This window comes from Vigna angularis, chromosome 8, assembly GCF_016808095.1.
Source record: "Vigna angularis cultivar LongXiaoDou No.4 chromosome 8, ASM1680809v1, whole genome shotgun sequence".
Classification (NCBI taxonomy): Eukaryota; Viridiplantae; Streptophyta; class Magnoliopsida; order Fabales; family Fabaceae; genus Vigna; species Vigna angularis.
The window spans coordinates 10,125,981-10,136,783 of NC_068977.1; the positions used below are offsets into that span (position 1 = coordinate 10,125,981).

Consider the following 10,803-nt stretch of genomic DNA (forward strand, 5'->3'; position numbering starts at 1 on the left):
AGATTTAATAATATATTGATACTAAACTAAACTGACCCTTCGTATACAATAAATTGTCATAAGGAGGAAATTTACATAACAAATGTTTAAATTCTAGACACTCTCAACCTTTTATTTTGTCCGGGAAAAACAAATTGAAGTTACAACTTGCTCCTCCCCAACATGGCTATATTATGATTTATATAGTGCAAAATAATTTGTTATGATGATAAATTAAAAAAAAAAGTGAAAAGTGATAAAGAAGATGAAAAAAAAGGAAATATCAGGAAAATAAAATTTAAAGAAGAACACTTTTATTCATTTATTTTTTTTCTAGCAAGATCATAATAACAACTACTACTTCAGCAAGTGATTGCTTTTGCTTCTTCTCACTTTATTCTTTCTCTCTCTTTCTCTCTCTTTGCCCCTTCAAAGATGCACTTCAATCTTTTCTTTTGGCAAAGACCAGCATCCTTAATTCTTCACAATTCTTTTACTACATAGTTGCTCCCAAAAAAACCTTTGCTTTTTTCTCTCTTCCCCTGAACCCATTAATTTTTTCCCGGAATTTCGATTGTTAAGGTTGTTGCACATCGCGTTTCATTGTCCCTCAACGCCTTTCAGCGGAAATTTCATCTGGGGTTTTTTCGTGGATCGGACCAGATCCTGGTTCTCTCTGATCCAGCTATATTGTTAAGGTATACCTTTCTTCTTACTGTAGTTGAATGAACAAGTCAAAGTTTTTCTCTTGGTCCTTGTGGTGTTATGTTACGTTATTAGTTGGTTGGTATCTATGGACAGGGGAATTTGCAATTTTTATTTGTTTATCTTTGTTTTTAAAATTGAATTATTTGTTTGTGTCTTGGTATGACCGTGAGGGTTGGTATAACTGTGAGGGTTGTTCCATTTATTTATTTTGGTAGGAAACGGAGGGGGTTATTTTGTTGGGTTCCTGCTATTTTTTTAATATATTTGGGATTTGGGGTAATTTTGAGTTTGGAGTTTGTTTGTTTTCCAGATTTGTGATAATAAGAAGCACCATGGATGTTGATAAAGAATTTTTTGCTGAATCCTCTGGCTGCTATCAATTAGTGTTTTTTGTTGATAAATTTAGCAAAGATGATACTATCTTATGATGGCTAAGAGAGTTGATGCTGAAGAGAGGTCATTGTTTCATTGGATGTTGTCTCTGTCTGAGATTCAGTTAGCACATGCTTGGCTAACTTGCTGATTGAGGTTGCTGCTTTGTATGTTTTGAAGAGTTTCAATAAGGAGTGCATTCTAACAAAAATCTTTTGTTGAGCCAATTGTAAGTTATGATCAAGCAGATACTAAATAGGCTCCCTCGAAAGCCCTCCAAGTCGGGAGAAAGCCGAGAAGGAGGGGTGTTATCAACGCCCTCTTCGACTCCTTCGACCAGTGCAAGGAGCACCGATGTAGCCGGCAACCGTTATGGAAATTCAACTGCTTCAACTCCTTCAGGCGTTGTTGATTCTAACTTGGTTCCTGGAGTAAATCATGGTGATAAGATTGCCCAAGCTTTGAACTCAAAACTAAATCTGAATGGGAGTTTTCCAGTTTCTGCCTATGAAGCCTTGCCAAGTTTTCGTGATGTTCCAAATTCAGAGAAGCAGAATTTGTTTATAAGAAAGCTGCAAATGTGCTGTATTTTATTTGACATGACTGACCCTACGAAGAACCTCAAAGAAAAGGAAATTAAGCGACAAACATTGGTAGAACTTGTGGATTATGTGTCATCTGCTAATGGGAAGTTTACAGATGTTACGATGCAAGAAATTGTAAAAATGGTGTCCATAAATTTGTTCCGGACATTTATTTCCCCTCCTCGTGAGAACAAAGCTCTTGAAGCATTTGATGTAGATGAAGAAGAACCTTCCATGGACCCTGCATGGCCTTTCTTGCAAATTGTGTATGAACTGCTTCTAAGGTTTGTCACATCACCTGAGACTGATGCAAAGTTGGCAAAAAGGTATATTGATCATTCATTTGTCCTGAGACTGTTAGACCTTTTTGATTCAGAGGATTCCAGGGAACGGGAATACTTGAAGACAGTTCTTCATCGTATTTATGGGAAATTTATGGTGCACAGACCATTCATCAGAAAAGCAATCAACAATATATTCTACCGCTTCATTTTTGAAACTGAGAAACACAATGGGATTGCAGAACTCTTAGAAATCTTGGGAAGTATAATCAACGGATTTGCTTTGCCACTGAAAGAAGAGCACAAGCTTTTTCTTGTGCGAGCACTTATTCCTCTTCATAAACCAAAATGCATACCAATGTACCACCAGCAATTATCTTACTGCATTACACAGTTTGTGGAAAAAGATTGCAAGCTTGCTGATACTGTTATACGGGGATTATTAAAATACTGGCCCATTACTAATAGTTCTAAGGAGGTTATGTTCATAGGGGAGCTAGAGGAGGTCTTAGAAGCAACTCAACCTGCAGAATTTCAACGATGCATGGTACCCTTGTTCCGGCAAATAAGTCATTGCTTAAGCAGTTCACATTTCCAGGTTAGTTAATTATAGTACTTTCAGTATGTTTCCACTTTTTCTTTTGGTTTTTATGATGATTTTTCAACCCTCAAAATTGATGAAAAGGAGCCTAAATTTGCTTGTTGGTTGTTGCCTGATTTGTGACGTAGGATGGGAGAAATTTGGTGAAGAAAACCACTTTTCATATTCAAATAACATCCTAGTTCAGTTTTGGTTGGGATTATTTCTGGAGAAGTTTGTTCCTTTCTTTTTTTGAAGCTCTCTGAAAGTTGACAAAAATAATTATTTACTTCTTTTAAAATATAAGCCAAACATGGGTCTCAAAAGACATGAATAAGTTGACAAGCATAAGTCAAATGTGCACTTAACTTTCTTTTGTATGTTAGCCATGAAACATGGGCCTCACAATACTAATTGTAATGCCATTTGAAAATAATTTAATGTTGGATTACTACCACTAATACAAAGAGCAGTTATATACAGTTTTTTTTCAAATGTGTGCTCACTTTTAACTCATAATATGGCTTTTGATTTTCACTTCTGTGAACTTTAACTCATAATATTGGTTATTGTAGCTTTCTTTTGCCATCTCCAATGTTTTATGGCTTTCACTAAGACAAGTTTGTTTTTGTTTTTCTGATAGACTTTCAGAATGCTTGAACAATGTTTTGGTGAAAGATTTGTGGTTTGTTATTTCTATGACCATTTATTTTCTTTGAGGATGCCATTGTTAGGTTATTTGGGTAATCTGTTACTGAATTGAGTGTAATTGTGTTAATTTTTTTGTGGGACGGTTATTGTTGGGGATCCCTGTAGACTACAACGTGAACTCAACTCAGTGAAAATGTATTGGTACGGACTGCTGAAAAGATGTTGTACATATTTTCTTTATGTTGTGCAGTTAACTTTGAATTCATTCATAACAGACCAGTGGAAGCACAAACATTGTTTTGCCTGTTTTCTACATTTTTTCTGGTAAAATGAGAAGAATGAGAACAATTAATCTACAGCATACCACTTCAAAAAGAATAAGAAAATTGGGAAGTGATGAACACCCTGCACTTGGGGAACCCTCCCCTAAAAGCTAGCTATCAAAGAGAGAGAACCAAACCACTCAGGTATTCTACTAAGTATCCATACTACTCACTGTTGGACTTGTAATGTACAAAGTCCCTATCATACTGCTGTATCTTGGCCGTCATTCCAACTGTTGTACTTTACAGTGTTTCACTCAGCCTTTTTTATCAGCCCTTCTGTAGTTATGTCCTGTTTGGAGATACTGCTATCAATTGAAAGTACCCAAACTCTTGGAAACCCTCCCTCAAAAGCTAGCTATTAAAGGGTGCAGAACCCACTTATGTACACACTGAATATCCATTGTAGTTCAATCACCTTATAATTCCCAAGTCTCCGAGTGTGGTAGCTTTCAAGGGGAGAATCAAATCACTTATGTACTTCACCAAACACCCCATACTAGATGTGGGATTTAGGCTTCCAATAATAGCCAATTTCCCATGAGAGAGTGTGCTGTTGCAGTACATCACCAATAGTTAATGAGTAGGACCGACAAATGTGCGAACTGAAAGTTGCTATCACCTTTATATATTATTATAAATACGATAGCCAGGATTGTTTTACTTGGTGTTCATCATTGATTGTGTTTTGTTTATGAGCCTCTAGTTGATAAGTAAATTCGTAGAAGGTGTAATAGCCATCCAAAAAATATGAGAAGTTTGGTTAAAGCATACAACAGAATCTATTCGGAGTTTGATTACTATGAAAACCTCACTCTGTTGATGAACTCACAACTACTGTCCTGTATAATTTTAGTTTTATGGTGTCAAAATGTACAATAGAAACTGTAATTGCAGCCTCAAAGATATAAATGTAACACCATTCTTATAGATAACCAGAATGGTGGGGCTGAAGTGAAGATTTTATGTATTAATTCTGCAAGCCACAAAGATTGCGCCCAATATTCTCTTTTTTACAGACAAATTTTCCCTGTCCTCTTCCATCATAGCTTAGATTTTGGATTCTTTATTTGGCCAAGGGTCCATAGTTTAGCAAGCTTGTATTATTCTTTTCTTTTTAATACTGATAAAAAGTGGTAATAGGAGACATTTGGTTCAAGATAGATTGCATTGTCAAGAATGATATTCTCAAGAATACTATGACTAGTAATGTTATTTGTAGATAAATTAAAAAACGTATTTGTTCAGAACTTGATGCATTTATCAAAGAGTAAGATAGTGTATGCAATGACAAAGTAACACTTTCTCCATTAACAGTGCATATAAATTAAACACTTTCTAAATGTAAATGATAGGAGAAGAGTAAGAATAGAAGTTGATGTTAGGTTATAAAAATGCTTCCAACATTCCTTTGGAAAAGTAGCCTACCCAACCCTCACTTTGGGAACAAATACCAATCAAGCTAAACAGGAATTTTATTTTTCTGGGAATCAAAATCAACTCACTAGGAATTTTAAGGCTTGTTCCAAACATGAGAATGTCATATTCCCTGCTTTACTCTCCTAAGAGTAATTTAACAATCCATGAAACACACAGAAGTGATCTTACTATTAAACACTGCTGTGAATGCCTTTCCCAAAATTTAGGCAAAAATGTTGCCATTTTACTTCGATTTGGCTCATCATTCTTGGTGGGATTAACTAATAATGACATGTATAGCTAACATTGTGAAGCATAATTCTGAAGAGTGGATATTTTTACCATAACCATCACTTTATTCCCATGCTCTTTCATATGTTTTGATTGCTTCTTTATTTGCAGGTAGCAGAGAGGGCTTTGTTCTTATGGAATAATGATCACATCGGGACTTTAATCAAGCAGAACCACAAAATTATACTTCCAATTGTCTTACCTGCTCTAGAACAAAATGCTCGAAACCACTGGAACCAGGCCGTCCAAAGCTTGACAATAAATGTGCGCAAGATATTCGCCGACACCGACCCTGAATTCTATGAAGAGTGCATGATGAAAGTTCGGGAAAATGAAGCACAAGAGAAGGATATGAAGTCCAAGCGTGAGGCCCGATGGAAGCGTTTAGAAGAAATGGGAGGCATGAAAGCAACAACCAATGAAGCTGTTCTGGTTTCTCCCAGAACTGCCTCTCATGCCCCTTCTAGCAAGGCAAGTAGAACTCAGTTGGAGTAATTCTTGTGTTTTGGTATTGGCATTGCAGAGTTCAAAAGCATAACTTATGCTGCATTGCACTATGTTGCATAAGAATACAAGGGGAGATAATGTGTTGGTTTTTGTTGGTTCCATTGACCTCATTGATAAAATTTCATGGCCAAAAAACGTGGGGTACAAAACAGCTCCAACTTGGTCTTACAAGCATGGAATGATGTATATATTGGATTGCATGGACAAGAATGGTTGCCTCAAGCCACAGTTTATTTGAGAATTTGTTTTCTAAAGCTGGCCTTTGATGTTTGATGTTTCCAATGGCTTGAATTCAACGTTTAATCTGCTTTCATACTTAAACTTTGATGGAAGCATCCTGCATTTTTTGTTGCCAATGTTTAGTGTCAATCATGGTTCTTTTTGTGTAGGTGAGTTGGTTGTTTAAGGAAATTGGGCCATTAGAGCTTATCTTATGTGAATTACTGTGGACGCTCAATTTTATGAAATGATGAAAGCAAATTATTTAGTGAATGTGTTATTACTGATAAAAGTATTCAATGAATCTTTCTTTTCTATTATCTGTCTTTGAAATTCCAGATTGGGATGAAAATGTGCTTTTTGTTCATCTGTCAATTTATTTTAAGGTTTACTATTTTTTGTCTCTGATTTTTCTTGAATATTTCTGTCATCAATCTACACAATTCTTTAAAGCTTTTTTGTCTTTACATTTTTTCTCTGTTAGTAGTTGTAGTTTCTTATTAAGTAATAATGTTCATTGATTATGTAATAATATTGTTGGCAATCCAATCATCTTCTTGTCATCAAATGGTCTAGTGAAACAATCACACATAATAATAACTGTAGTTTAAATCTTACGCTAATTAATTTGACATCATAAATTGATTTGAAGAAGTGAAATATTAAAATAAAAATTATTAAAGAAAATTACATTTGATAATATGTGAAATTAGTTTTGTATCAAGTATCAGCATTGAACTCAAGAGTAATTAATGTTTCTCCCTCCACCACCATCACTAAATGAATGTTTTTGCATCTCCCAAAAAAAATTTAATTATAAAAGTACCATTTTTTACTTTAACCTTATTTATTTATTTTTTTTGTAACCCTAAATTCCTACTTCATTTTCACTCTCTTGTGCAATCCCAACTTCCAACTCTCACTTTCTCTCTGAGTTTCCATATCCTTTTTTCTCATTCCTCAACTCTCATTTTCTCTCTTTCTCCTCCACTTCTCAACCCATTTTTTCCATATCCGTTTTCACTTCTTCTCCATTTTAGTTTGTGGTGTGATGGTGTGGTTGTTTTGTGATGTGATGGTGTGACGGATATTCACATTTGTTTCAAGGTCAAATGGATATATCACATGTCTAAGTGGTTTTTTTTTTGGTTTTTAGTTTATTATTTTATTGTAATTTAAATTTATATATAGATATTATTTAAATTTAGTTTTTTTTTAATTTATTAGTTTAATTACGTATTTTTTTATTTAGTTATTGAATTATTATATAAATCATTATTTAAATTTGTTTATTTTCATTATTTAAACGGATATAGCACATCCGATTACGGATATGCGATATATGTGGAGGATGGTTTATTTTTGTTTAGTTTTTAATTTATTAATTTAAAATATAATAAATTAATTTAATTTGTTACGTAGTTATATATAGAATAATTTTATTTTATTTAATGAAATAATTACTATTAATTTAATTAAATTGATTTTTCTTTTACTTTAATTACGTTTTTTTAATTTAGTTATAGTTATTAAATTATTATTTAATTGATTATTTAAATCTACTATATTTGATTATTTAAACGAATATGTCCACATCCGTTTACGGATATGTCACATCTATTTACGGATATGCCACATCCGTTTACGAATATGCCACATCTGTTGATTTTTTAATTTATTTTTTACTTTATTAATTCATTGTATTTTAAATTTTATAGAGTATTTAAATTTAATGTTTTTTTAATTTGCTATGTAATTATATCTAAATTTATTTTATTTTATTTAATGAAATACTTATTAATTTAATTAAAATTATTTTCCCTTCAACGGATGTTGATATCCGTTGACGGATTATCACATTCGTTAAAGGATTACCATCTTCTTTTCGCGCACCTGAGACGAAGCCTCCTCTGTTGTCTCCGATAAAAACAACCATAAACATCGAGCTCTACCACTATTGGTTCCTTGCACCACTTGTAACCTCCTACCAAGCACAGCCCAACACCAAGACACACACACTCACAGCACCACCACACTCACACAGATGACAATGAAATAGTTAGAGAGGAAGAAGAGAGGGATAACTGATTTCCATGTGCAAGTTGGGGTGTGGGGGTGCATTCTTATAAGGAGGACCATTAATATTTCATTAATGAAAGTAGGTGGATGTGGGTGAAAATTTACTACAATAAATAAATATTACTGAAGGGGCAAAAGAGGTATGGGGAGGTGCAGCGAGCATTTGGTGGTGGTGGAGGGAGCAACCATCAATGAATGATGTAGAGTGAAATGTAGTGTTGTTAAAATGGGTTATAATTCACAAGCTAACTCGGCCCACCACGGGTTAGCTAGGTTGGGTTTGAAAGAAAATTAATTTTTTTTAAGCGGATTAGTTTTCAACCCGGCTCACTTAGAACCCGTGGTAAGCTGGATTGGCTCACCAACCCACCTAATTTAATTTAATTATTTATTATTTTGTGTTTCAATATTATTAGTTAGTATTTTTTTATTATATTGTAGATGAGGATAAAAAAATGTTTCAAGAAAGAAATGGATTTATCTATTCAATACTCTAATATTATAAATGGACAAGTGATACAAAAATTATCAATATTAAAAATTTAGTTGTTCACCTTTTGTGCTTATTTTTGGATTACATTTGGATTATATGATATTTTTTTATATTTTGAATTGTCTTTTGGAGCTTAACATATTTTAGAGTGAAATTTATTTAGATTTGAATTAAAAAAATTATATTTTTTTTATTTTAAAATAAACTTATAATTAAGTGAGTTAGTAAGGCAACCCGTTTAATTCACCAACCCGTGATGGATCGAGTCGAATTCAAATTTTTTCAGCTTGCTAATAATTGAGCTGGACTGGATTGACTCACTAAGTGACCAACCCGTGGTAGGTCGAGCCGGGTTACCGTTTTGATAGCTTTAGTGAAATGTTAATAATGCAAGATAAGTGTTTTAGATGGCATATGATGGAGATGCTTTTAGTTGAACCTTATAAAGAGTGTTTTAGTTGGCATATGATGTTTTAACAACAATATTAAGCTATTAGTAGTTAGTCATTAAGTTATCGGTATTTTGTTAGTGATACGTGTTGAACTTACATCTTTTCTCACTCTTTTTTTTAAATCCACATTAAACCAATTTTATAATTCCTAAATGGAAATTGAACCAACAACTTCTCTTTTTTAATTTTATTAACTTTATCAGTAAGTTACTTTATAACTTCTAAAATATATACAAAGATTAATGATCATTAGAAGATTTATCACTTTGTTATCAAATCATTTACTTCCGATATGTCTACAACTAGATGATCTACTTTAGAAAGAGTTTAATATACCAAGATCTATGAATTTCATCTTGGACTGCAATATCTTTTATTATCAATTACTATCAACCATCTATGTTCAACAAGTTCAAGCAATGCATGAACTTGCTTTTGAAAATTGGTTTCTTGAAGATTAACTCATGGGAGGGAAGTCCTTGAAACATTTATGTAGATATTGTCTTATATCAGATTCTGTCCACTCTGAAATTGCTTTGTTATGATAACATTATCTTACTTTCTTGTTATGCTTCACCTACATATATACATGGTATGCTTTTTTATCTTTGTCTGTTGTGAAACTGCTTTGTCTCATATAAAACACGATCATGTTTTTTATGTCTCGTGCTTTGATAAACATGCTTGATATGTCTTGAATTCTATATCTCTTATAGCATATCTAAATGCTTTCAAGCTATTAGTATAAAAAAATGCATTTATAAGCAAGATAAATGTGTTTTGGAATCTAAAATTCTTAATTATCAGAAAATAAGTTTAACTTAAGAATAAAATCTTGAAAATAAGAGGACTTGATAATATCCATGTGCATGTTTCTTTCTTTCCACAAAATTGACATTTGTCATAGTAAAAAAAAGGATAAATAAGGCAAAAACTAGTTAAGCGAGTATGAAATAAAAGTCTTATAATTCTCATACACTATTACTTAAGTTTTTTTGTGATAACAAATAAATTTTTTTTGGTCAACAAATAAGACGTATTAGATGAACTAAAAAAAAATGAACACCACAAAAATGAACAAAGCCTTCAAAAATATAAAACAATATTACAAGGCTATCATGAAGCCTTAGAAGCTTGATAGTAAGAATTAGGTCAAGAGAAAAAGAAGATAAAGAAAAGATGTTCAAGAAATTCACTAGCTTGATGTAGCATTAAAGCCAAACAATGAAGAACAAAAGACTCTATGATGTGAACCAAGACTAGATGATTGTAGTGCCTAAAAAAATCATATGCTAGCTTCAATCTTCAAACAACTTAAGTAATGTAACTTGAAGAGTATTTTTCATTAATCGCATGTATAGGATGTCATCATGTCTAACTTCTTATAGTTGACTGACTCACATTGACTATTTCATAAAGAGATGACAAAAGTAATAACCATAAATGTGCAAAAATTGTTTTGGGTATAGTCAATGGGACAAAATCAATTAAAAATATAGAAGAGTGTATTCAACCTACCTTCAAGTACAACAAGCTAAAAGATGTAAAAAACAATTGTTGATAGGGGGAGCCATATCTACCTTATATACCCATGTTTTTTATGATGAACAAGAAAATGGTTTTATGGTTTCTTACACAACAAATGACATAACAATCGCTTTATCGTTATTGTGTTTGTGCTTGAGATGCTTGGCATATGCATTCATTGATTGTTAATGAATCATGCTTTAAAACAGATTGTATATTTCATTTCTAGAAGAAATAATCGATTAAACAATGTATCTAATCTGTTAGATTTCTCCTGAACACTTATATGCTTAACAAGGACAAACAACTGTGTAGTAATCTATTACATCAGTTATATA

At 32.7% G+C, this 10,803-nt stretch overlaps 1 protein-coding gene across 6 annotated transcripts; it reads left to right on the forward strand.

Moving 5' to 3' along the window:
* The first annotated feature begins 324 nt into the window (after nucleotides 1–324).
* LOC108345666 (serine/threonine protein phosphatase 2A 57 kDa regulatory subunit B' theta isoform) lies at nucleotides 325–6,187 on the forward strand. 6 transcript variants are annotated; one of them, XR_008244717.1, is made up of 4 exons: nucleotides 325–677; nucleotides 998–2,522; nucleotides 3,406–3,622; nucleotides 5,300–5,437. XR_008244717.1 is itself a non-coding variant. In XM_017584322.2 (3 exons), the coding sequence occupies exons 2-3, from the start codon at nucleotides 1,296–1,298 to the stop codon at nucleotides 5,681–5,683; spliced, it is 1,611 nt and encodes a 536-aa protein (XP_017439811.1). In that variant the 5' UTR covers nucleotides 333–677; nucleotides 998–1,295; the 3' UTR covers nucleotides 5,684–6,187. The 6 variants fall into 6 exon arrangements, 5 of the variants coding, with proteins under 5 accessions (XP_052722823.1, XP_017439811.1, XP_017439812.1 ...); XM_017584322.2 differs by lacking the exon at nucleotides 3,406–3,622 and having other exon boundaries at nucleotides 333–677; nucleotides 5,300–6,187; XM_017584323.2 differs by lacking the exon at nucleotides 3,406–3,622 and having other exon boundaries at nucleotides 333–677; nucleotides 1,094–2,522; nucleotides 5,300–6,187.
* Nucleotides 6,188–10,803: the final 4,616 nt, after the last annotated feature.

Excerpts from the sequence above, each read along its gene's own strand:
- LOC108345666 (XM_052866863.1), top strand. The coding sequence starts at position 1,296 with ATGATCAAGCAGATACTAAATAGGCTCCCTCGAAAGCCCTCCAAGTCG. Across the intron at positions 2,523-5,299 it reads TAAGCAGTTCACATTTCCAG|GTAGCAGAGAGGGCTTTGTT; the intron begins GTTAGTTAATTA and ends CTTTATTTGCAG.